General features: G+C 48.0%; 1 protein-coding gene across 1 annotated transcript in view; it reads left to right on the top strand.

The window, feature by feature from the left end:
- The window catches only part of DCDC2C (doublecortin domain containing 2C), a 71,047-nt gene that overhangs the window by 16,615 nt on the left and 27,203 nt on the right, over nucleotides 1-27,229 (top strand). The window contains exons 3-6 of the mRNA XM_046661860.1: nucleotides 9,237-9,313; nucleotides 13,854-13,982; nucleotides 20,672-20,809; nucleotides 25,150-25,192. Coding sequence (XP_046517816.1) covers nucleotides 9,237-9,313; nucleotides 13,854-13,982; nucleotides 20,672-20,809; nucleotides 25,150-25,192 — 387 coding nt within the window. The remainder of the gene's footprint in view (nucleotides 1-9,236; nucleotides 9,314-13,853; nucleotides 13,983-20,671; nucleotides 20,810-25,149; nucleotides 25,193-27,229) is intronic.

The following is a 27,229-nucleotide window of genomic DNA, read 5'->3' as shown; positions in this document are numbered from 1 at the left end:
GAGTTACCAGGACAGCCAGCAGGCTCCATAAATCACCTGGCTGTCTGCCTCTGTGGCATGGTTTCTCTAGTTCGCAGAATCAGCGATTTTGGAGGCGTTCAGCATGTCAGGTCCAACCTATAAATCCATTTTTCAGCCTGGAGTGCCTCTGTGGGAGCGTGACACAAATCAGCTATGTGGCCACTGGCACCAACGATGATAATCTTGTGGCCAACCCCAGGTCAGCCCTGGAGAGTGCTCCTCGTCTGGGTTGTGCTCTGGGATGCCTTGGTTCTTAGCCTCCAAGAAAGTCCGGGGATTCGCTGACAGGCCCTGACTGCAGTGTGGAGCTGTCCTTTGTCCTGAGTGAGGCAGAGCTGGGCGAGGGGAAATGTAGAGGAGAGGAGAGTCAGCCTTGATCCTCAGTATTAGTGCTAATATTGAATAGACCCTCACTGCACACTCACTCTGCAGTGGGCAGAGGCTTTTCCTGTAGCGTCTCAAAACCTGACAACCTTCTGCAAGTTTGGTGTAATGATTTTCACTTGATAGGTGCTCATGCTCATTCCTACTGCCCCACAGCATCTCTTCCTGCCGCTGTGGGGGGATTTAGTGCAGCTTCCTCATTCCGAGTTGGTGCTTCCATCTTCTCTTTCCTGCCTATCCTAGTGTGCTGTGGGGTCATAGTTACACTTAGGACTAGATGCAGGGTTGAAGGCAGTGATGATGGTGGTGGTGGCAGTGGTGTTGGGGCAACTAGTCCCCCCTGCTTTTTTTATGGGGTATAATTATAAGATGTTGAATAGGACTTTGCCTAATATCTTGGGATTTTGGCTGCCACTTTCCACATTCTAAAGTGTCAGACATAAAAATGTAGGATACACGTAAGATACCAAGCTGGTCCACCCAACATCACCTTTGCAACCTTCCATAAGGAGGACTATACATTAGTAAGTTTATTGGATGACGGGAATTTTTAAGAGTAGAGAAAGCTTTGGTGTTTCTCCTCTCCTCCCTATGGGAGTTTCACATCCCTTCAAATCAAATATGAGGTTCCAGAAAACCGGGGTGCCTCCCGACAGGAAGGGGGCTGGGTGCTGAACCAGAGAGGTTCTACGCAAGAGGAGCATGGGAGGCACTTGGGAGGACCCAGCCTGTGAGCTTGGGGTTTGGGTTTGCAGGTTGGACCTGCAGGAGGTCAGAGGTTGGACCTACTTCTCTCTCCCCCAAAGCATCAGAAGGATAGAGGCCTCTGAGCTCCCTGTGAGGACAGGGTGGGGAGAAAGCATTTATGCAAGCTGCATGTCCACCATGTGGTGGGATGGTGTGACAAAGGTGCATGACTTTCCCTGGGAGATGAATATTTCAGAAGGTCGCCAGACTTGAGCTGTTCAAGAACGATGGCCAGTCATGGTAAAGGTCTGTGGGGAATGTTGCAAGGGGGTGGAGGGTTTGGAGCAAGGAGTCAGCAGGAGAGTGCGTCTCCTGCGTTAGAAACAGGGCAGCATGAGGTCCCTGGGGAGGTTCTCAGAAGAACCCACAAAGCCCCCCTCCTTGTGAAAACCATATTTGGACACTTGCCAAGCAGGTCAGATGCAGCAGCTCCCATGATGTTAGATGTTGCCCTTCCTAAGCCCTCCAGCCCAGCCCTGGAAAGCCAGAAGGAGTAGGAGGAGGAAGAGAAGGAGGAGGAGGAGGAGGAGGTTGAAGGCAGAGTGAAAAAAGACTGTGTGCTCTGCTTACTGCAGCCGGGCCAGGCTGGAGCTGAAGGGAGAAGCCCTCCGTGGGATGTAGGATTAAGATCTAAATTGGACTGGGTGGGGCTTTTTCTGTGTCTGTTGAGATGATCATGTGGTTTTCGTTTTTTGTTTGTTAATATTATAAATTACATTGAAGATTTTTCAAATGTTAAGCCAACCTTGCCTTCCTGGGACAAACTCCACTTGGTCATAAAGTATTATCCCTTTTATATATTGTTGGATTTTATTTGCTAAAATTTTGTTTGGCAATTTTGCGTCTATGTTCATGGAGAAATATTGGTCTGTAGTTTTTTTATTCTTGTAATGTCTATGTCTGGTTTTGGTATCATTTCTTCCTTAAATGTTTGGTAGAATGTCCTAGAGATGCCACCTAGGCCTGGAGTTATCTTTGTGGGAAGGTTTTTAACTACAAATCCAACTTCTTTAGCAGATATAGGGCTCTTCAGGGTGTCTGTTTCTTCTTGAGTGAACTTGGAGTAGTTTGTGTCTATTAATTTGTCTATTTCATTTACATTGTTGAATTTATTGTCATGAAGTTATTTATAATATTCTTTTATTTTATGACTATCTGTGGAATCTGAAGTGATGTGACCTCTCTCAATACTGATATTGGTCATTTGTGTCTTCTCTCCATTTTTCCTTATCAGTCTGGCTATAGGTTTATCAATTTTATTGATCTTCTCAAAGAACCAACTTTTGGTTTTGTTGGTTTTCTCTATTTTTTTTTTCTGTTTCATTGATTTTGTTCTGAGCTTTATTTTTTCCTGTTGTGTCGGGAGTTATGCTTCTCTTTGAAAGTATCTCTTTTCCCCACCTTCACTTTCTTCCCTTTCTCTTTAGGACATCCTGTTCCTCCATGCGCCCCCAGATGCCCTTCCTCCCTGGGCTCAGTCCTTGATGATTTCTGCTGCTGTGTTAACAAGAGAGAGCTAACTTACTTTCTCTGCCGTGTGTGATGTATTAGCATTTTTGTCAGAGACATTTTGGAGACAATGTCTTGGCCCAAAGAGTGAGCGAAGGTAGAGATTTTAGTTCCAGGGTCAGGCGGATGGGGAAGACACTTTTGGACTGGCCGGCTTCCGCATACTCCAGATCCTACCATTCCTTGGGTCCTGCTCACCTCCTTCCTTCTCACCTCTGCTAACTGCGCTAGGTAGCCCTCGCTTCCTTTCCTAGGCTTGTCACAGAAGCTGACTTCAGTAACTCTTCCCTCTCCATAGGTTGACATTTATCAGCTGCTTCACTATTCTCTTTTAACTCTACAATTTAGCCATCCAGACAGAAAGGAACGATGAATTTTGACGAAATTTATACTGATCAAGTGTGAGTTGTGCTCCTCCTGCGCTTGCACCACCTCTTCTATCCTGGTTTTTCTTTAATACTCCACCCCCCTTGTCTTAATTTTCTTTCTTCCTAACTTTTTGGTTATTTTATTCATGTTGGTTATCATTAGAGACCTTGCATAAAATGGAGGTGATCAACACAAAGCCAGTAGGAGTGGTGAGTCTCATTTGTTACTATTTTAATAGTAATTGAGGGCGTCTCTGGATGCTGAGTCACCCCAGGGACACTTTTCGTTGATTCGTTGCTGTGCATATGTGTCCCCCACTTTTGGAGAAAGAGGCTCAAGGTTGCTGAGGTGGTGATGATGGTGATGAGGAGAGGGAGGGAGAGAGACTTACATTCAAGGAGCCATTGGTAATTCAAAATAGTTTGGAGAAGATGAAGTATCTTTCAATAAAAAGAAATAAATCACTGAACAAATAGGATTTGAAATAGAAAACCGTGAAATGCGTCGCTGTTCAGGAGGAGTAGTTGGGAGGAAGCACCCTCGTCCGGGAGTCAAGAGCTCTTGGCTTCGGTTGCTTTGGCACCACCTTGCAGACTTCGGGCGTCACCGCTCTCCGAGCCTCAGTCTTCTCATCAGAAACATGGGAATGTTGGCTGGGACAGTCCAAAGCCCTCTGCTCCTCCAGTTCCAGCAGCCTCCACTCAAGGCCCATCACAATTCAGATCGGCTGCTGTCTCAGAGGGCACACAGGTAACCCAAACGTGGACCTCTCCTGCCAGGGTCATCTCAGTTGAGGAGCCCTCAGTGAGGGCTGGGCAAGTGTGTGCCCTTGCTTCCTTCTCAACTTTCCGGAGGGGGCAAAATCCTAACTTTTAGAATCGTGATAGCTGGAAATCAGCTAAGTCAATTATAAAATCCTAGTCATGGTTCTTTGTTTTATGTAAAAAAATTGAAAAATTTTTCAGATGGTAAATACCCCCCACCCCATCCCCCCAAAGCCAACCATACTTTAGACACACCTGCCCGTTCTCCCCCTCAGGAGCCCATAATGCAGCAGCATAAAACCAAGGACAGGACTGCAAAAGGTATTGAGGGGCACCCAGCTCTGACATGTTTCTACAGGCGATGGTGCCGGGTGCAGGGAGGGTGGTTGCTGATCTGCTGCCTCTCCCCGTTCCTCATGTCACTGCTCCGGAATGGCTAACCTATGACGCCTCTTGGACATTTTGGGAAAGAGCGAAGCTGATGTTTCTTTGACTCACAGCATCACAGAATGAGAATCTGAAGTGACTTTGGAGGTGATCCAGTGCAACCTTTTTTCCTTAATGAATCAAATGAGAAATGCAAAGAGCACTGCACTTCCCCTGGGGTTTCTGAGATCTGTGGCCATCGTGTGTCTCTTTAGAAGTTGATCCGTTTAGACTTTTGGCGGAGCGTCTGCCATTAGGTCCTTTAGCGCGGTATCTCTGTAAACTCGCCTTCGCGGTGCTGCATGCATGACGCTCTCCCGAGCACTATTCGCTTGTTATGAGATTCTCCCCTCAGTGTGGTCACATGGTGAGGTCTATTCTTGATGCTAGATTCTCTTGAGTCCTTCTTGTTTGGTGTTTGCCTGGAGAAGGCCGTGAGGATGTCCACTGGGGGTAGTTGGAGGAGCATGATGGGCTGCAAAGAGCAGGGTCTCGGGGGCCTAAGGACAGCAACAAAAATGACAACAGCTGCTCTCAGTTGAGCTCAGCGCTTTGCGGGCATTTTGTAAGCACTAGACACTGTGTGATCTCTCTCTCTGTTACTCGTCTCGGAAGCACACCTTTATTTGCACTGAGTGCACAATGAAACAGAGGATTGGGGAGGTAACACCACTTGATCAAGGTCACACAGCTAGGGAGTGACACAGCCAGTACTGGAATGGAGGGGCACTCCAAACACAGGCTTCTCAGTGCTATATTAGCATAGGCTCAAATCCCCATTTTGCTAAAACCTACTACAATAAAATATTTTTTGATGGTTTATCATGGCCAAGAAACTTAATAAGTGTGTTCTTGGCAAGTTATAGAACCTCTCTGATTCTTTGTTACCTGGACATTTGCCTGCTTATTTTGAGGGTTAGTATGAATGCATCTAAAGGCATGAAAGCAGTGCCTGATACACAGCAGGCATTCAACAAACCACGGCTGCCGCCTGGGGAGGTACATCTCTGGTAATCTCGAGTGTCCCCCGTCACTGATGTTGATTTGGCCTAATTGCCTTGGACTGTTGTTAAAGAGCTCTTTGCCTCTCAGGGCGGGTGAGTGACACGAGTCTTTGAAACTGTCATTGCCATCAGACAGTAACAGAAAACAACATTTTGTTGACAATTCTTAGGAGATTATTATATGGAGTACAGGGGGGAAGCATCCATGGGCCAGCCCCATGGCGTAGTGGTTAAGTTAGTGTGCTCCACTTTGGCTGCCTGGGTTCATGGTTTTGGATCCCAGATGCAGACCTATACCACTTGTCAGCCATGCTGTGGTGGTGAGCCACATATAAAGCAGAGGAAGATGGGCACAGATGCTAGCTCAGGGCCAATCTTCCTCAAGCTAAAAAAGAGGAAGATTGGCAATGGATGTTAGCTCAGGGCCAATCTTCCTCGGCAAAAAGAAAAAATAAAAAAATCCAGAATCGTGAATTTAACTGCTGGAGTCATTTAATTAGGCAGATGGCATCAAGGTTAATGAATTATTAACACATTAAAAAAGCAATTAGCTCATTGCTTTCATAATTTTTTTTTTTTTAAAGATTTTATTTTTTTCCTTTTTCTACCCAAAGCCCCCCGGTACATAGTTGTATATTCTTCGTGTGGGTCCTTCCAGTTGTGGCATGTGGGACGCTGCCTCAGCGTGGTTTGATGAGCAGTGCCATGTCCGCGCCCAGGATTCGAACCAACGAAACACTGGGCCGCCTGCAGCGGAGCGCGCGAACTTAACCACTCGGCCACGGGGCCAGCCCCCATTGCTTTCATAAGTTTATGCAATCAACCAGAAAGCTGTTTCTTAGTGTAGCTGTACCTTAATAGAATTTTGCAGAGGACAGTTTCTGATTTGTTTTCAAACCATCTGTAAATTCATGCTGGTTGTTGATTTTCATGGCATTGAGTTTCTCTCTGTTAGTACGCAGGTGTGTATAATTTTACATGTAGTATGACAATAGATAACAATGGATGTAGGTGGGTGTCACCACAATCTTCAATGGCCTATTTTCCCTGGGATCCTTTCTGGAGTATCAGAGCTGTTTTTCACGTGTTGTCATAGCCTTCGTTCATCATTCATTCATTCGTGTTTGTGAAATAGTTGTTGAACTCCTGCAATGGTCCACTCCACGTTCAGGCACTGGGGACACTTGGTGAACATGACAGTCAGGGTCCCTGCTCTCAGGAGGCTGACATTCTACAAGGAGGAGTCAATAATAAGCAAATAAGCATGAAAATATTAGGCCATAGTAAGTGCTAGATGAAAATAAATCAAGGTGCGTGGTTAGTCGGTCAGGGAAGGCCTCTCTGAGGAGCTGACATCTTTAAGCTGAGTTCTTAAGGCAGAGAGAGCAAGCTATGCAAAGATCTGGGGGAACATTCCAGGCTCAAGATCTCATGAGGCATCAGCTTGATGTTTAAAGGACTGGAAGAGTGAAAGAAGGGCCGTAGTGTGCGGAGGAAGGGGAGGAGAGATGGGGTGAGGGCAGAGAGGCAGCACGTGCCAGCTCACGTGGGCCACGTGGGCAGTGGGATTGACTGTAAGCGTGGGTCTTTCCACCCCCCAGGGTTTAAGTCAGAGAGTAAGCCATTCTGATTTATGTTCACAACAGCTGCTCTGCTGGCTGTGAAGAAAGGACTGTCGGGGAAGGGAGACGAGTTAGAGGAAAGATGGGGGCTTGGCCAGCGTGGTAGCTGTGGAGACGGCAAGAACTGAGTGGGTGCAGGGTACAGTTTTGAGGCAGAAATGAGAGATGTGCTGATGGTTTAGTTGTGGGGTGTACGGGGAGAGAAGACTCAAGAACGTCTCCCCGATTTTGTAGTTGAAAAAATGGGTCTACGGTGGAGCGATTTTCTGAGACGGGGATGTCTGGGGATAATCACTCGGCTGTGGGTGAAATTCTGCCATGCCGTTTTGACCCTAATAAGATCAAGATGCCAAATGGTCTTTCTACTTCTCACCCTTCACCACCTCACGACCCATGTGAACACTGCCTCCTCGTCTCCTTCAGAAGACCCAAGTGACACATTTCCCCTCTCTTTTAGAAAATGGCTCTGGGGAAATCCTGAGGTGTCAATAATTGGTCACCTCTGTGAGTGGTGTGTGCAGCTCGTTTATCTCTCACTGGGATAAACTGGGAGTATACGTGTATCATGCTTGGCAAAGGAGCTTTTGTAGGTTACTGTACTCAACTTGGGGTAATTCAGTAGAGCTGCGGTGACATTGAGGGTTAGGTGGCCTGCTGTGTATGAGCTGGGCAGCCTGGAAGGGGCCTGGGGGTGGCAGGAGAGCAGACAGCTGGGCAGGCGAGGGCGGGAGGCCCAACTCTGGGTAGAAACCCCCTGTCCCTTGGCCCTCCCTGCTACGCCGGCTGCAGGAGGACGTCTAGCAATCCTTGCACACGGGGTCTAAAGCAGGAGACGAGCCTCCACCAGCTGGTGGGGCTGGCGCTGGAGTCGGAGCAGTAGCAGGAGCAGGCAGAGGCTCCAGGCCGAGATGAGGTCCAGGAGCCCGGAGTGAGGGAGGGACACATTTGCCAGACCTGGACTCCGGGCCGGCAGTGAAGGCTTCTGATGCTGAGTGACTCAGATCCCTTCCCTGAGCTTCCTGTCAGGCCTGGGTCAGCAAGGGGAAGGGGTCCCAGCCCGGGAGGATCCACAGCCGTAGGCGTGTGGAAGAAGCATCAGCCCCTGGAGATGGGGTCCATGAGGCCCTCCGGCGGCCTTGCGCGAGGTGGGCTGGGCTCCGACTGCATCTCTGCCGGAGCTCCCGGCGCAGCGGCAGCCTTCCTGCAGGAATGGCGGCGTGTGCCGTGCGGACACCGAGTGAGTTCTAATGAGGGCCTGCTGAAAAGGGTGGTTTGGTGGGTTCTGTCGGTTTAGGGATGGCCTTGAAGCAGGTGGGAAGCCTGGAGGGTTGGGGAAGGCGCTGAGCTAGGAGGGGCCTGAGCCAAGGCACCGTGCAGCAGAGGCCCAGGCCTGCGTGTGGACTGGCCGGTGGACCAGGCGGCCGACTGGGACGCAGTGCAGTGGGCGGAGGGGCAGAGGGCAGAATGAGGCTGCACGGAAAAATGCGGACGGGGAGGGAATGTGGAGGCCTCGTGTGCCAGGTTGGGTGGCTGGATCTGGTGGGCTGGGGGGATAGAGAAGGAACATGGTCGGGGAGCGACCTGTCAGAGGAGGTCGTGATTGCCGGACTGGAGAGCGGCCTCGAGGGAGGGCCCAGATTGCATGTGGGGCCGGGTCCGCACCACGTGGCACAGGTTAACGTCAGTGCACAGTTGAAATCCCCTCCACTTGCTTTTCCATGTGCCCTTACACAATAGGACCGGGAGGAGGAGAGCCTTTGCCCAGCCCCGCCCCTGGCAGGTCTCAGAGACTCTCTTCTGCCTGAGTATCTTGGCCTCTGTGGACTGAGGTTGAAGCTGAATGAGGCCCCAGAGGTGGCTCAGCCCTCGGGCTGGATTCACACAAGAGAGAAGAGACGGGTCAGGAAGAAGTGGTAGGCGTTCTCACCTGTGCCAGGCCAGTCTGCCTCCAACCTCATGGCCGGAATTAGCAGCTACTCATCCATTCTTGGGGCCCAAGGTTTGGCCAAGCCACGTCCCTGGGGAGTGGATCATCCACGCTTGTTGGACAAGCCACGGGGCACGTCCTCAGCAGAACCGTCCAGCCCGTCTCTCCGAGCCCTCACTCACCGCTCTAACCCCTTACGCCTTCACATGTGCACCTTGCCCTCCACTTGGAATACACAGCCCTCCAACCCCCATCCCCTGGCAGTGCCCTGGCTGGAATCCTGTCCACCACCCTGCATGGAATCCAGCTTTCTCTGAACCCCTCCTGGGTCTCCCTGTGTGTCCTCTTAGCAAGCCTCCCCACCTTTACTTAGGTTCTGGGGGTGATGCTGTGCATACCATGGGTATTTAACAAATGTTTCTAAGTTTGGACTGAATTCTGAGGCTTATTTTTTCTTTTTCAGATCAAACCAGTGGTACATTGTGATATAAAGGTGCCTTCCAGGTGGCAAACATATCATCGTACATCCCGACATATACAGTGAGTACGGTGTTGTGTGTGAGAAGTCGCAACTTGCTAGAGCTCCTTAAAGATAGTGCTCCACCCGACACATTCTCCTCCTCCTCTCCTTTCCTCCTTTGCCTCCCCTCCTTCTCTTCCCCTCCTCCTCCCCCCCTCCCTTCTCCCCTTTCCCCTCTCTCTGTGATGCTAATTCTTCTTGTGGGACACTTTCTGTAGGGCCCAGCCTTTCAGGTGCTGCATACTTTTTCTGTCTTGAACCCGGATTACAGGTTACATGGCAGTGGGAACACACAATTCAGTCTTAGGCTTTTAATTTTTTTTTTTAGTCTAGCAATTGCAGCTGCTGGATGTTGAAAGGAAATTTAGAAGTTATATTTCCCACCGTGAGCTCTCTCTGCCACAGGCTGTAGGTTGCAGCATGTCCTAGAAAAGCGTTGCCTGAGGACCAGGATGTCGGAGCCGATTCCGGGCTGCCCTGGAGCACTGGCGGTGCCAGGCACGGAGGAGCCCATAGAATATGTCCAGGGATTGAGACTGCCTTGTGGCCAATCTTCCTTATATGTTGGGGGGTAGAAAGAGAACATGTGACTCAAATAAAACATTGGTCCGAATCCTGCTTTTCCTCTTACCAGCTTTGTGGACTGCACACAATTCACCTTTTTGAATTGGCTTCCTCGTTTGTAAAACAGGACTGATAATATGCACCTGCAGGGCGTGGTGAGGGTTAACTGCCCCCTGCTTGTCCTGGGGTAGGAAGTCTCCAAATGGCAGCTCTTCCCCAGAATCCTTGTTATGTTGTGGTGTTTTAATGTTTTAGGTATTAAAATCCCTGATGTGAAGTTTGGGATAGCACCGCACCCGCTTTACCGTGTCCTGCTCCCGGTGCAGAGAATCTCCGTGGGTTTCCTGAGAGTCGAGGGCTCCCAGTGTCAGGAGGACACTAGCGGCGGTGTCCACTCCCAGCCTTTGCTGACCACAGTCACTTTGGCCACACTCCTGATGAGCTGCCCTTCACTCTCATGCTGCCCAGCAAAGGGATGGAAGCCCATGAGGCTGGACAGTCCCTGCCAGACCCAGCTGAGCCCTAGACGGGGAAGCAGAAGCACGAAGGAAACCTGTTCATCAGCTAAACTCTGCTCCTTTGACTTGTCCTCAAAACATCGGTGATCATTTCTTTAAAACACCTTTCCTTAAGCTTCTGCAGGGGAGCTGTTTAAACATACTAGGTCTCTCCATTGTGCCTTTTATAAATATGAAAGCTCTTTTAAAATAATGAAAGACGGTATTTCTAAATTTCATGGAGGACACCTCTTTCTGAAGAATGCATGGAAATCTCAGGGAACAATATTGGCTTATGGGTCCTTCCTGGGAAAGACAAATATCCCTAGGCCGACATTTTTTTGGCATGACCCAAGACATGAATGATTCTCACTTGTTTTGACAGACCTTTTTTTTTCTGTTATAAACCATTTACTCTTGCAGCATAGGCTCCATTCCACTAGATGGACCCAAATATCCATCCAAACACAGGGTCTTGTCTACAAAGAAAAGCCCTGATCATGTTTGCTTGGAGACCTTGTAACTATAAAAACAAACAAACAGAAAATAGTTATGACAGCTCGCAGAGTCTTTGATGTTTGAGGGAGAAAGGGGTTTTGACCCTCCCTTGTCAACCGGGGAGCCGAGGTGGAGGGAGGGGGGCCTTGCTGAGCCTGAGTTCTGCAGCAGCCAGACTTGGAGAGAAGCTGATGCCCCGACTGTTGGGTCTCCTCTGAATTCAGCTGGTCCTGACCAGGGGTGTTGGAAGTGGCCAGCTTGGAGTTTGAGGCTCAGATGCAGGTCCTGGTTCTGTCACTAACTAAGCTGTGGGATATGGTAAATGTTGAGTAAATGGCAGACATCATCATCATCATCATCATCATCATGTCACCCAACTAAAATCCACTCCTGGATCGTGTGCTGTTTCCTATTTAAAAATATTTAAAATATTTCCTATGTAAAGAATTGAAAATACATCCTACTTATAATGTTTCCCATTAAAAATTAATTGGCACATTAGTTGAGCTGACAAAATAGTTTTACACCTTTAACTTCTCTTACTTCAAAGTTATTTTTTTAACTATTTTTTTTATGGCCAGAGTAATTTATGCTCATGGTAAATATATAGTTTTAAAATGTGTAAATTAAAACTAAGTCTTCCTCCCACTTTCCATCCTCAATTCTCTAGTAATTTCCCAGGAGGAACCACTGTTAAGAGTTTTTGGAGTATTCTTGTAAGGCAGCTTCTGCATAGTCAAGCTCTTACAGCATATGCTTACACTGCTGTGTGTCTTCCTTTTTTTCACGACACAGTTCATCCTGGAGACGGTTCTTTATCAGCACATATAGATAAGCTGTGCTTTAAAAAATGGCTACACAGTATTCCAAAATTCGGACGTACGGTAATCTAACAATGGTGGCCTTTGCTGTGTGACCGGGGGCTCCTGCCATCCACTACCTGTCCATCACAGACTTCCCAGGGAAACTGTTCTTGGGTGTTTTGGATGGGATTGTTTATCCATCCACCTGGAATGTCAGGTGCAAGATGGACTCTCGGATGCTGCACAGCACAGACCTAAAGTCTGGCACAGCAAGAGGGGTCTAATTCATTCTTCAGCTCAACCAGCAAACTTTTGGAGATGTGTTAAGTCTGTCACTGCCTCTGAACTTGCAATTTCTTAATCTATAAAGTGGAGATAAGATTTCTTTCCTTTATCTTTAAACATTAAAAAAAATTTCTTATAGGTAGTTTTCCCCATATTTACATGCTTATTATAAAAAATGTGGAAATCTAGAAAAGTGGAAGAATAAAATAAAAGTCACTCATTACCCCACTCCTCAGTCACAGCCACTATTAAGCTGGAGGTACAGCTACTTTTAGTGTTCTCTCTGTACCTGTAGTTGTATGCTTTTACAGGATTAGTTAGATTTGACTATTTTTCCCCTGTAAATACAAATTCTGTGTAAATAATTTTAAGTGGCCTCATAATTTATTCTTGTATGGCCATGCTGTAATTTATTTAACTTTTCCTCCATACTTGGACATTTAGGTTTTTTTCATATATTTTTAACATAAATAATCCCATGAGAAATATCTTTACATGTAAATCTCTGTCCCATTTCCATGGGTTGGATTTCGTGGAATGGAAACCCTGGGTCAATGGTTATTGGTCCTGTACCTCCCATTGATCTCTGTTACCAAATTGCCCTTCGGGAGGATTGTGCTCAGTTTTAGCGATACCAAAGTGTGTGTGTGTGAATTAGTCTGCTTGGGCTGCCAAAACTTTAGGGGGACACAATTCAGTCCATAACAGTGTGACTATTTCCCCACACTCAGAATAAGAATATATATTAAATGTCTTTAAACATTTAGACAAAAATACATGACCTTGTTTAAACATTTATTTATTTTATTATTAGTAGTAATCTAGGTTTGGAAAGACTTTTGGCATAAACCGTTTCGGAAAAGCAACAGGTGGAAACCTTGTGTAAATCTTGATTGTAGTAGTAATGTCACATGGATGTCACTTGCACAGAACATTCTTCCTAGGGCTTGTGTGGGGTAGTATTCTAAATACGAAGAAATCAGATTCTGGGTTAATTGGAAGCCTCTTGCCACAGAGCCGTGCTAGAGAAAAAGCAGATTCTCTTTATTGTGCACAAATACGTTAAATTAAAATTTATATTTACCCTGAAAAAAAAAGAGATGTATTTCTCCAATTTTAAATTATTTGCTTTTCAGGAAAAACAACAATAATAAAACAACAGTCACCATAAATACTAACGTAAAAAACTGAAAACCAGAATTGTAAAGTTGAGCTCCTATATTGTTAAATATTGTCCATCACTTTTAGGCTTAAAGGAATAAGCCTTGTATTTTACATTATTTTAATACAAGTCACAAGAGTTTGGAACTGTTGCCATGTGGCTTTGACTAAACCGCAGGACCTCATTAGCACCAGAGAACTAATAACTTTGCACTGGTCTTTGTGGGAGACCCCTCACCCCGTCCCCCGCTGTACTTAGAAATAACAAAACAAACCCACTGGGATCCCAGTGAAGCTGCCTCAGAACTGCAGGAGTGAAACCAATTGTTTCTGTTATCTTTTCAGAGGACTGCACATTATTTCCTTCGGGACACTATCTTGGCTCCATGGGAAGCGAAATAACTGCCTTTTTAAAGGCAAAAATTCCCCCTTTGTTTTCCAAATGGACACAATTTTCGTCCATTTTACCCACGATAGTGGAGGCGTATTTTTTAAGAAGTAGGGTTTTGTCTTGTTCATCTGGGCATTTTATATTCTGTGAAAAGATGTGTCCCCAACGTGACTGTGATGTCAGCAGGCTTCAGGCATCCTGTGCAGCTGAGAACGGTCCCTGGGGGCGGGGTGTGCCCCGCGGGGCTGTGCAGTGCCTTGCGCGGATTATAGTGCTATCATTACACATCTTTCTTTGAATTTTCAGTGTTTGCTCCTCAAATTTCAAATACTAGTGAATGCTTTCTTTTTTATTCTTACAGTGTTTTCACAAATGGAAGATTATTTATTCCACCTACAAAAATTATTATACCCAAATTTAGTCTGACGGAATGGAATAGCGTGCTGGCCATGATTGGAGAAAAAGTCTTTCCTCTGGGAGGTGTTCGAAAGTAAGTCATTCTCTCTCCTGCGGGAGACCTGGTCACAGCAGCTCGTTTTGTGACCTTCTGTGGAAATGCCCTGCCTGGACCAGCAAGGGCTAAAACGAGTCATCGTGAATCTGATTTCAATTGTTTGAAGCTGACAATATTTCCCCAGTGTTTGTGTCATACATGTTCAACCATTTTCTTTCATGTCCTCATTCAACAAAGTTCATTGAGCATCTGCCACGTGCTAGGTGTGGTGAACACAGTCTAACAAGACAGGGTGGTGCCCCCTGAGCCCCTACTGGGTGGGCCAATGATGAGTGTGTCCTTAGCTGCTGCTGTTGGTTTATGGAGGCCTCTCGGCTGGTCTGGAGAAGTCAGGGGAAGCCACGTGGCGGGGGCCCATGTCTGAGCTGAGACTTGACTGATTAGCATGGAGATGAAGTCCAGGTACGAAGGAGGCAGAGTGGTGCAGTGGTCACTAGCGTGACCTGGAGCCAAACCTGGTCTCTACCACCTGCGTCCTAGTCACCTCAGGGACATGCTTAAATTCTTCTTCTTCTTTTTTCTTTTTGGTGAGGAAAGTTGTTCCCTGAGCTAACATCTGTTGCCAGTCTTCCTCTGTTTTGTATGTGGGATGCCACCACAGCGCGGCTTGATAAGTGGTGTGTAGGTCTGTGCCTGAGATCTGACCCTGTGAACCACAGGCCGCTGAAGCAGAGTGTGTGAAATTAATCACCACGCCCCCAGTGCTTAAATTCTTGAGACCTGTTTCCTCATCTGTAAAATTGGAAATAATAGTAGGACCTACTTCTAAGAGTCGTCATATGTGTGAAGTACTTAAATAGTGCTTGGTGTGTAGTGAGGGCTAATGATTATGATTGTGAACAAGCATGGAGTTTTGGGGGGAATACTATGCTATTAGTTATACTCAGCATTATTGTGAGGGAAGTAGCTAGACTTGAGGCTGGAACAACTGTCAGGGATCCAGACCAGGAAGGTCAGACAGGCCAGGCAAGGTGCTTGCAGTCTTGTAGGCACTGGGTCCTGTTTGTGTGGACAAAGCTCACTGTGCCCGTCATGACAATGGATTGAGGGTAGGGGTGGAGAGAGGCGAGGTGACCTTGGGGGTGGAGAGAGATGAGGTGGTCATAGAGTTGGGGAGAGGTGAAGTCACCTGGGAGGTGGAGAGAGGTGAGGTGACCATGGGGGTGGAGAGACACTAGGTGGTGATGGGGGTGGAGAGAGGTGAGGTGACACTGGGGGTGGAGAGAGGTGCTTTAGAGGTTGTCATGTTAAGTCTTGGTAACTACTTGGTTAGGAGGAGAGGTGAGGGAGAGGAACCCACAGGATTCCTGATTTGAGAAACTGAACCAATGAGGTTCTTTTCTGAGGTGGTGAACACGATGCTGGTTTGGGTGTTGCTGATGGATTGAAGGGGTCAGTATGACATGCCTGTGGGACGTCCAGGTCTGGGCTGCGAGTTTTAGATTTGGGATTTGTTAAGTCAGTGGCTAGAGAGTGGAGCTGTGTGTGGTGAGACCCCCCTGGAAGCCAGCCCAGAGCAGGGGCACAGCTCAGATGCTGCGGGGACCTCAGTGGGCTCCTTGTCACCTCATGGGAATGTGGGTCCCTTGGAGGCAGATGAGATTTCTCACAAGAAGGCAGAAATATCAAATAGTTTAAGACAAAGACAATAGTCGTCTAATAGTCGTCTTCTAATCAGTTCTTTTATTGCCTGGCCCCTTTTCTACCCACAGGTGCGGTTTTAGGCGTCCTCTAAGAGGACCCATTTTCCTCTGAATGGGTGCCCTAGAGCATCTCTCCAGGCTGCCGTTGGTGCCTCCTTTGTGGCCCTGAGGCCTTGCCTTCTCTCTTTCTCTCTGGCCCCTGGGTGTCTCCCTGGACTAGTTGGTGCTTGATCCGCCTTTGCCCCCGGATTTTGAGTTCCCCTTGGCCCTGTGCTCTGTGGCAATGGAGTAGCTGGCCCTTCGCCTGTTCCCAGTCTTGGGCCCTAGAACCAGCTTGGGCAGAACTCTTGAGAGTAGACTTTGCAGCAGGAGAGAAGGGAGCCCACAGAGGAGGGTGTACACACATGGCAGTGGGGAGGCGGGCAGACCAGAAGGCGTCAGCCGTGGGAGCAGGGCAGAAATGCCTCCACGGGCAAGGACGCCAACAAAAGCCACAGATGAGTGAGACAAGAACTGGAATGTGCTCTCAGGACTGCCCTTAGCAGGTGGCCCAGAGCACTTTGAGGTAGAAGCCAGGTTGTGTGGGCAGGGCTTGAGTGAGGGGTGGGGAAGGGGAGGTGGGAGTGTGGGGTGGGTGTGGCTGTAAAAGGAGGAGAGAGGACAAATAAGAAGAGATCCAATCATTGCTTGTGAGGGCTCCAGGCAAACTCTTTCTTATCAAGGAGTGTAGGAGACACATTTCTCTCCTGAGGGTAAAGCCCCAGGGCACGGGGAGGGTGAAGATGAAGGAGAGTATGGAACAATTGGAACAGAGTCCTGAGCAGATGGAAGGCCTGTGACCTGGGTGTGCGTGGAAGAAAGGTCGTCTCTGGTGAATGGAGAGGAGAACGCGGTCAGCGAGAGCGATGGGGCATAGGGGCATAGGTGTGCTGAGCAGGGTGGAGGGCCCAGCCAGACCAACCTGCAGGACTGCGTGTTCTCACCCTGGCAGCCTGGGGTGAGAGAGGGCAGATGGACTCCTCCACAGGCTGAGTGTGGGGAAGGACAAGCAGGGGAGAGGCGCAGCGTGTCAGCCAGGGTTTAAGGCGAAGCAGGTGGAGACAGAGCTGGCTGTGGAGCGGACAGGGACGGTCGGGTCTCAGACAACGGGCCTGGCTGTTAGAATGGATCAGAGGGAGGGAGCAGTGGAGAGCCGGAAGGCTGAGAGGTTGCAGGCAGCGGGGTTAAGACCTTGGCGCTGGGAACATCGCTGGGGTACTGAGAAGGCCCCATAACCTGGAGTGGGAGTGAGTTGAGAAAGTGTAGGAAGACCCAAGTCTTTACAGCTGAAAAGTAAGGAAATGTGGTATGACGCTGAATGTTAGAGGGACCGTCTTTATGGAGAGTAATGGTCCCCAGATGGTAGGCAGTGGGGTAGAAGAGCAAAAACATTTACTGCGATTTCACTTTCTTGTCAGTTAACTCTCTCAGGGGTAAATGGAAATATCGAAGATTGATTTACAGTCCACAGTCGTGATACCAACAATGAAAACTGATGTATTGACTTGTGAGTAGGATGTACTGTGTTGGGACGTTTCGAGCGATGGGATGGTCATTAACCCAGCAAGGACGGTGCATACCAACGGGGTCCTCAATGCCCCGGGGAAGGTAGATGTAAGAACATTAGTTCTGTAAATGCCCAAATAATTCCAGAATGCGGTGATAAATATTAGCGTTTCATTCTTAAAGCAATAGAGACGATGGTGTGGAGGAGATAGACTTGTGTATCCTTTGGTGAGAAGCCACCAACAGTAGTGGAATTAGTCACAGCTTTCACATATGCAGTGCTGGTGGAGAAGCTGAGAGGGAACATCCTTCTCCAAGAGAAGAAAGCGTGGAAGTAGGAGATTTACGGGGAAAATAGGACATTAGATCAGTAGGCTTCTTTCTTTTTTCTTACTGGACTTAAATTAGTTCTTTATGCTTGAATTTAGAAAAAGTGCAGAGCTTGGAAATAAAAGAAATGCTTAGAAAGTACAAATAGTAAGCTTGAGAGAGCGACGTACTATGCACAGAACAGCCTTTTTTACTATTCATGTATGTGACGCCTGTGAACAGAACCTACAGCTAATGTTCAACAGACATTTGGAAAGTCCTTTGTGCTTATCTGTGTTAATCATTCCTTGGATAATGTTAATATGGTTCAGCGGAGGTTTCCGCTACACTTCTTTCTTGTGTCTGTTGGGAACAGCCAAATTCTCAGCGGTATTAAAATTAGTTGATTTATTGGATAGTTTTGAACTTTTGGTATGATATATATAGTCCAGAGAAATCTGTAAGTAAAATTGTGCGTGGGTCTCTGCGTGAGGAGTTAGTGCTGATCTTGGTGTTAGAAAAATGTGCTTCTGGTAGACATTGGTTGGGTGCGGATTACGCGGTGAGCACCAGGCTGAGCTCAGAGACCCAGCCCGTTCTGCTCACCCCACTGAGCTGGTTGCCCAGAAGAGAAGACAGACTCCAATCAGTAATTACAGTGGGGCAGGGTGTTTATGAGAGGGGAGCACAACCGGGGTGGAGCCAGTCCAGGCCTAACCCCAGAAGAAGAGACTTTTGCTCCAAGTATGAGACATGAGTAGAAATCAGGGCAGGGCTGGGCCAGGGAGAAGATGAGCAAGGCACTGGCACGCCCCTGTGGGTGGGCACCTCCCCAGATTTGCACCCTGGTGCCTCTCTTGCCTCAGCCTGGTCTCCGGCCTGTGTGGGAAAATGCAGTGTCAGTGGAAATGCCTGGACGTGGGAGCCAGACACGTTCCAAGAAAGGACAGGCAGTTAGCGTGGCTGGAGGAAGGTGAGGATGGAAGAGGATAAACTGTCCACGGTTCCACTGTCCTGGGTTCTTTCCATGTTAACTGCTGGACGGAACAGGTGATGAGCCGACCCTGAGAGACTCTTCGAGTCTTTGAAATACAAGGATTTCCACTCTCAATTTTCAATTCAATCCCTATCTGTTGAGCACGTACTGTGACCTCACTGTTCTGTCCACGCTTTTTTGCCATCCATGGACCCTTTCAAATTGAGCTCTTCCCTCTTTCTTTAATTCTGTGAAATTAGTCTCCATTATTTCTACACGTATTTCTTCATTTCCGCTTTTATTTTAACATTTTGGGGATTCTTATTGTCTGAGTGTTGGCACTTCTACTCATCCTTATTTCTTAACTTTTCTTTTATTTCTGTTTCTTATCATTCTCTGCCTCCTTCTGCGGGAGTTCCTCAATTTTATCTTCCAAACAGTAATTTATGCTTATTTCTTTATTTCTTATTTCTTTTAGAACATTTTTCATGCTTATGTTAAGTTCTTGGTCCATCTGTTCCAACACTTCTGCTTCTGGTGAGATCGTTCAAACACCCCACCCGTGAGCCCTACCATCCAGTCCGGAGCCTGGCTCGGGTGAAGGTGCTCTCCTCAAGGCCACAGCCAGTCAGTCCCATCGTCTCCCTTAGCCCCTCGCCTGCTGAGGGCATCTGCTCTTCCCCAACTTACTCCTGGGGCCACTTGCACCTGCTGTCTGAGCCCTCCACTATCCGAGCACTGATGGCCCACGGTGACGGCAGGAGAAGAACAGAATTCCAAGCATTGTTTTTTGCGTTGAAGCCTGTGCTCCGTGTCCCAGGGCCGGCTCTCCGGTGGTGTCTCATGTTACCTCCTGTCTTGACGTTTTCTTTCCATCGCTCCTCCATGGTTGATCTAAGGCAGCAGTTCTCGCATGGGGCCCCAGGAGCAGCAGCATGGTGTCAGCTGGCACTTGTTAGGAGGGAGTGCTCTGCCTCCTCCCAGACTCATGAATCAGAAGCCCCATGGAAGGGTGGGCCTGGTCCCCTGTGCTTAACAGCCTCCCAGGTGATCCAATGCATCAGGGTTTGGGAGCGATTGTGGGAGGATGAGTTGTGTGGGCTCCACCTTCTCGCTGCGCCCTGCTTCCCTTCTGCTCCCCGGTCCTGTGCTGGCTGCTGCAGTTTGTGGCCGCAGGTACACTCTCGCAGTGGCTCTGTCTCCTCACACAGGTGAGGCCTTTCCTCCTCACAGCCCATCCACGATGGTCAGCTTACTGTTGCTAAAACACAGCTTGTCTCCCACTCTGCTAGGAAATCTCTGAGCACTCTGACTAAATCGGTGATAAATTCCTCTCCCTAGAATTCCAGGTTCTAGAAGCCAACATTCCAGCTCTGTGTCTGCCTTTCATCCTTCAGGGCAGTCAGCCCCCTGTGTTCCGGCTTTTTGCGCAGACCCCTTCTGCTACCCCATGTAGCTTCATCCCGTCTTCACATGAGGGATCCCAGCCACCCTTCACACCCCACTACAAATTCTCCCACCTTTGGGAAGCCTATGGTTGAGTTTATTCTCTCTCCTTTTGGAACCCCAGCCCTTCCCTGGTCCTATTTGTTTTTATAGGTTTTTGTCCACTTCTGGACTTGGGGAAGCAGTGACTTACTCATATTTTTAACCCAAGGCAATACCTATCTCATTGCCTTATGCATAATAGATGCTCAGCATTGAATGAATTGAATCATTTCTTAAATGAATAAATTAGTGAATGAATGCTTGCTAAAAAAGAGTACAGAATAAAGAGTAGACAAATATTAGTCTTTTGATGCTTATAAAAAGGCATATTATTCGCTAATAAGTGCTGGTTTGTTTTCCAAGTATTGTTAGAACATTATAAGCCAATTTGTATTAATTTTAGCTGTTATTAGTTAAAATTAATTGAATACCAACCAAGAGCTTAAAATGTCCTCAAGGGCCTCTGAACACTTGTATGTAATTAAAAATATATTTTAATTAAAAGATCTGAAAAAGGAAAGGAAGCCTAATCCTGAAAGAGCAGCTCCCACGGGGTTTCATTAGCGCATTTGGACTGCACTTGCTGACGAGCGCACCGGTTCTCCGACAGTCCCCACGCTAGTCACATCGCGTCCAAAAATACCGCCAGCCTCGACATCGCTGGTCTTAAATCTCTAGCCCATTTCCTCTTTCTTTCTTTGCAGATTATTTACAATGAATGGGCATCTTTTGGACAACTCAAAGGATCTGCAAGACCAGCATTTTTACGTGGCGGCAGGACTGGAGTCCTTCAAGTATTTCCCTTACTGGAAGTCCCCAAATGTTCCCAGTGAGGTCCAACAGTGAGCACATTTCATACCTTTCCTTCCGGCCTTGGAAAAATTTGCCTCCCCCCGCCCCACCCCAGTATCTCTCCCAAATATGACCAGTTCAGTTATCGGCTATTTTTCTGCAGTGAAACTTGATATTCTTATTTTATATGTGATACAGTTTTGGATTTTCACAATTAGGCAAGGAGGAGCTACTGTTGTGTGGTTTATTCACAAGGACAGTAAGATCTCGTGTTGAGCCCCTTGTCTTTTCCCGGGAGTCTTAGAGATCCAGAGTCTAAATGTGCAAAATAGTTGCAGAACTGGCCCCAGGACACAGTTACGATAGCCCACGCTCCATCCAGCACGGCGTTTTGTCCTCTTAGTTTGACTTGCTTTTCCTTGTCTAAAATACAGAGTTTGTGTGGGCGGCAGTCTCTCCTGGTGAAAAAAGCAGTGATTTTTATGGTACTCCTGGACCTGGCTACCAGGGTGCGCACTGTGTGTGTATTTATGGACACAGAAGCACGACTAGAAGGAAGATGCAGACGTTGGTGGGAACTCTGTCCTGTCCCCTGAGATTTGTCTGACAGTTGTCTCTTGTCAGGACGGTTTGCTGACTCCACTCATGCCGTCTGCAGTAGGCCCATGAGCACCTGTGATTAATGCATCATGTTCTCTTGTAGACTTACGCCTGAGGGAGCCCGGTGGCTTTATCCTGAGGCAGAAAAGCCCAGCATTTGAGTTCTGACCTGCTTGGCAGTGTCCTGCATGGATGCTCTCTTAGCCATGGGCAGCCTTCCCTACCTGTCTGCAGAGAGCCCGTCCCACAGTTCACTGTGGGTGAAGTCCCCTGGCGAGGTGGCCTGATTTCCGTTCTCAGGGCATAGTTTCATTTGACGCTTCCTTAATGAAATGTCAGAGTCCCTCTCACCTTTGCTTCTTAGGTTGTATTTGTGGGTAAATCTGAAATATTTCCTACTCCAAATACCTGTAGAACTGTATAATCCCAAACAGCTTCCTAACCTTTCTGTTACTGTATTGGCCAGAATACAGTAGATCCATAAGCCTCTTTATTGGTCTGGGGCCCTCAGCAGCCACAGCTCCGGGTGAGCTCGTGTGTCTGATACTGAGTGTCAGGCCTGGACCTGGCTCAGCGGTGGGTCATGAGGGAAGCTGACCTGCAAAATCAAAGTTCAGAGGAATATGCTGGTCCAAATCTTCAATTTTCTTGTCCCAAATGAAAGCCCTGGGATTAAGGCTGAGGCTGGGATCACTGCCCTTGGGTCAGCTAAGAAGACAGGCACCGGGCTTGGGGTGACAGGCAGGCATCCCTCAGGGATCTCTTTCTAGGGACCTATGGTTCTAGTACCAATTCCAGTGTGTGGAGGTTTTCCCACAACACCAAGCAATGCTTGGACACCAGCTGGGAGTCCTACAACTCAACTCACTTCTAACACTGTCTACCTGGACATAGCATCAAATCCTGCAGGCTAAGTGCTCAGTCCTACAAGACTGCCTCCCTGCCCCCGCTTGTCACCTGTGCTTCTGACAGACCAGCTATAGATTGGAGGTTCTAACGCCCCAATCCATCCCTGCACTGGGTTCAGTTAATTTGCTAGAGCAGCTCACAGAACTCAGAGAAGCATTTTACTGACTAGATCACCTGTTTGTTATAGAAGGTATAACTCAGGAACAGCCCGATGGAAGCGCTGCACAGGGCCAGGTGTGGGGAGGGGCATGGAGCTTCCGTGCTTTCTGAGTGCACCACTCTCCCTGAATCCTCACGAGTTCACCAACCCAGAAACTCTGAACCCTGTCCTTCCGGTTTTATGGAGGCTTCATTACATAGGCATGGTTGATTAGATCCTAGCCTTTGGCCTTCAAATTCAACCTCTGGCCCGTCTCCCCTTCTTGGTGGTCAACCCATCAATCACGTGGTCCATTCTTCTGGCAAATGGACTCCATCCTTAGGTGCTTTCCAAAAGTCACCTTATTAACATGATAAAAGACACCTTTATTGCTTTCATCAGTTAGGAAATTCCAGAGGTTTTAGGGGCTTTGTGCCAGAAATGGGGACAAAGACCAATGTCGACGAAAATAATCCATAACCAATCTATAAATGAAAATTTGGGAGAGTTTATTCTGAGCTGAAATCTGAGGACCATGGGCCGGGGCCTTTCTTCCTGAAGGAAGAAAGGGCACCAAAGAAGTGAGGTATACAGAGTGGTTATATACCCCCATACAGGACGTTTCACATATGATTGAAATGTCCCTCCCACAATAGTCACAAGATTGCCCTGTCAGCACAGCCCTTGATGGACACAGCAGGTAGTGGGTCTGCTATCCTGACGGGTGTAGCAGGAGGCAAGTCTATTGTCTCCAGCTGGGCGGTCACAGGTGAGCTCAGCAATCAGTTCCTAGCCTAAGGAAAGATGCTTAATCCTTAAGGGAATGCCAACGTTGGGAGGGGGAGGGAAGTTGCACCTTTATCTCAGGGCCTTTATCTCAATATGCCATAGGGAATATCTAAAGCAGATATACAATACATGCTCAATGGCCTCAGTAAGGCCCTTTTGGAAAGACAAGGTCAGGCCGAATTAGGTTTACACAAAATGGCTTCCTCATATACTCTAATATATCCTATTACTTGCCATTTTTATTTGTCACCAAATATGTATTTCTTATTATAAATCACAACGTCACAGGGCCCCTTGGCCGTGTGGGCAAGACTTTTAGTTGCATGGGGAATGGGTCCTTCCAACCACCCTTTCTTGCTTACCCTGGAAGGTGGGGTCTCTGCTGGGGTGCCAGGCCCCCCGAGCTGCTGCCCCGCCTCCCTTCAGTGTGTACACGCAGCCCGAGTGTTCCTTTCACAAGACTCCGTCACATGTAATTTTTAACGTGGGCGCCAAGCGCCAGTTCCCACACTGAGGGGAGTTCCTGCTTTCCAGGTCTTGCTGAGACACGAGTTCCTTTAGCTCCTCTGTGGGATTTGGCACCCTCGAATGCTTAGCCCCAGGGGTTATTCGAGCTAGCTGTAGAGTCGGGCCTATTTGAGGGCCTGCCAGGGACCTTGCCCCTAGCTGTTTCTCTGTCAAGTTTTTAATGGTCATTATCTTGAGCAATGAAAAAGCCAGGTCAGTTTTCACGTCAGTGGGGAATAGGCAGCTGGTTTCAGGTAGTGCGGGAGGTGGGCCTGCACCCCTGGCCCGTGCACAAGTGGGTGTGCGTTTGGGAAAGTGGAGACACCACCTGGAACAGCATCTGCGGTGACCTCATGCCCATGCGGGCTCGTGGCCTCTTAGGGTGTCTACTCTAAGGCAGAGAACGGCTCCCTTTGTCCTGTCTGTGGACGGATGGCCCCACAGAAGTGTGCTGTCCAGGCGGATGGTTAGGGGAGGGTCCTGCCTCGTGCCTGGCGAGTGCGGATATTATGGACTGCCTTCTTCATTGCTGACATCCTAACAGCAGGTGGGTAGAAATACCCTAGGGGCTGATGAACGGAGTGGAATGGGTCTCTCCACTCTGTGTCCCCTGCTCCTCACACACATTCTTTGCCTTTTGATGTTTTTTCCTGTCAGCCATTCGTGTGTTGAACCCTGAACTGAGTCTGTCCGTTGCTTGAGTATCTTTTTCCCTCGTCAGAGCCTCAGGTTTGAGAGTTGACAGAGTTGCTAAGAGACTGAAGTCCTTTAACAGATGCAGGAGGTGCTCTTCTGCTGGAGAACCATTTAGTGGAAGCATTTCCAAATTTGTGTGGCAACGACTGGCGTCAGCTTGGATAAAGAAGGGTCAGAAATGGACGCGTGCGTTTGTACTGTTGCCGGGCAGTTGCACAGGAGCTGTGTGACACGGTGGAAGAGATGGACTGGGTTTTCCTTGGGCTGAAGGCTCAGTTCTTCCCTGCTCAGCTGTGGGGCCTTGAGTAAGGCTCTCGTGTCCTGGAGCCTGGGTTCCTCACTAGCCTGAAGAGAACCATAAGGGTTGCGCCCCCCAGGTCACTGTGAGACCTCCGTGAAGAAAGGTGCTTGTGACAGCCGAAGTCAACTGTAAAAACTTTGAAGATGTTAGGATTTCCCCCCACTATCCTGTAAAAGCTTCAGAGCAGAAGGTGCCTGTAAGCCTTGGGCCAGGCCGCCACTCTGATGAATGAGAATCCACTGGATTTTCAAAGATCTCAGGCAAGGAAGTTGAACAGACTCCCTTTCTCTCTGGGGCTGGAAAACCGTTGGTGTGAGCCTGCATCCTCTGAGGGCAGTAAGCTCCTTCCTCTTGGTCATGCCTCCTGAAAGCCAGGGCTGCGGTCTACATTTTTACACAGTTGTTTTTGGGGGAGCTTTAAACATTTCAGGCTGTCTTTTGTCTTGCAGAAAATACGCGGACATTGAGAAACACTCACGAAGAAAGAAAAAAGTAAGTACTTTTTAAAAAAGGAAAGATGAGAACTGTGATTGATTCTGGCGTCTTCTGCATTGACAAGGACACGTCCCAGGCTGAGGGCCCCAGCCTTGCAGAACAGAGCTTCTCGGCACACTGTTAGGTGCCAGGTTTGCTCCTGCAAATGAGATGGATGAGAAGTTAGGTGTATACCTGGAGCTCAGGGTCTGAAACTAGCAGGCACAGCGAGTTGTTCGTAATACAACACAGGAGGTGCGAAGATAAAAATATATACAGATCTTGTGGGACGGGGAGTGTTCAACCGGGGAAGGGCCCACTCCCCGATGCGCACAGAAGCCCATGCTACGGCTCTGGCTTTTGAGAAAAGACAAGGCTTTATTGTGAGGTCAATCAGCAAGGAAACACGAGGGAAGACTTTCAAATCTGTCTCTCTGATCCAAGGTTCAGGGCGAAATTTAAGGATTTAGGGGTTGCTAAGCTATAGCTAGGCCAGAATAAGCTGATTGGCTAGTCTCGGATCAGTCCATATATGGTAATCAAGCTGCTGGAAGCCAGGTTTTCCTTGTTGAAGAACTTCTCGCTTTGTAAAGGGCTCAGGTGGCAACATTTCTGAAGATTCTTGATTCTGGAGTCATCCTGGGGCTATGGGTTCCCACCTGGCACATGTGCAGTGCTGTCTCTGTTATTGAGCAAGGTTTGATTAATCAAAAACCTGTTTCAAGGAAGCAAGACTTGGGGCCGGCCCCGTGGCCCAGTGGTTAAGTTCACGCTCAGCTGTGGCGGCCCAGGGTTTCACTGGTTCGGATCCTGGGCACAGACATTGCACCGCTCGTCAGGCCACGTTGAGGTGGCGTCCCACATGCCACAACTAGAAGGACCCACAACTAAAAATATACGACTATCTACTGGGGGGATTTGGGGAGAAAAAGCAAAAAAAAAAAAAAAAGATTGGCAAGTTGTTAGCTCAGGTGCCAATCTTAAAAAAAAAGAAAAGGAAGCAAGACTAGTTTAAGCTGGTCAGTGTTTGATGTGCTGTTTCAATAGCAGCAAAAGTGAGCCAAGCTTGGCACAGCTGGGAATGGCTGGGGTGGGGCATGGGCCGGGAGGACGACATTTCAGGCAGATATGGCAGCTGGAGGAAGGCACAGAGGTGAGAAACAGCTCGCTCTGAGTGTGTGTCTGTGCATGTGTTTATCTACACACAATTTGATAGTGCAATATAAAGCGGGGAAAGGATGGTAGGAAGTGTCAGAATTTGAGACTAGAAAGGCAGGTAGAAGCCAGATTTTGGAGCCTGCACAGGTCCCTATCGCCTGTTTATGTGATGGTCACAAATCCCTAACCATCTTATAAAAACTGCATTTTAGTGGCTCTGCTGACATTAACATTTATTCAACAAAGCTCTTGAATGCCTACTATTTGCCAGTTCCTAACTTTCAGGCCCTTTTGCTCAAGTCCCCTCCCTCCTGTAATGCATTGGCCTCGAGGTCCCCCCATGTATTGATCTATTCTTTTCAAATATGTAACAGCCAGCCCTTGGATTTGCTTTTCTCCTGTCGCAGCTTGGATTTCATAACCACCAGTTTAATCATTCTCTTGCAAGTAGCTTTGGCTTCCTTTCCCCCATCAACTACTTTGTATTCAGGTGACAAAAGTCCAGTCTCGGATGAGCCCAGCCTTAGCTTTGTCTGCACTCTTGCTGAAGGAGCTCAGTGTTGCTGGAGATGATAATGTGGGGACCTGGATTTGGCCACCCCAAGATATGTCTCTTTGGCATGATGATTATTTGAGCCTAGTTACTTTGCAGACAGGAAAGCAACTGAAAAGTAGAATTTACTTACCCTTTGTAAGAGACATTTACATTGTAAAGGAACTCTCCATCTGTAAAGATATCTCCCTCTGTACCAGGAAGAAGGGGAGATGACTTTATCTCTAGAAATCCTTAATCAATGGGGAAGGCAAGGACTTAAATCTGCCTTTGTTTATTGTGCTTGTCTGGTAACCTCCTGTAACTGACTCCCCTCCACCTCCCAACCTTGGCATTTCTTTAAG

The sequence above is a fragment of the Equus quagga genome, chromosome 5, assembly GCF_021613505.1.
Source record: "Equus quagga isolate Etosha38 chromosome 5, UCLA_HA_Equagga_1.0, whole genome shotgun sequence".
Taxonomy (NCBI): domain Eukaryota; kingdom Metazoa; phylum Chordata; class Mammalia; order Perissodactyla; family Equidae; genus Equus; species Equus quagga.
This window is presented reverse-complemented; position numbering and strand designations above follow the sequence as displayed.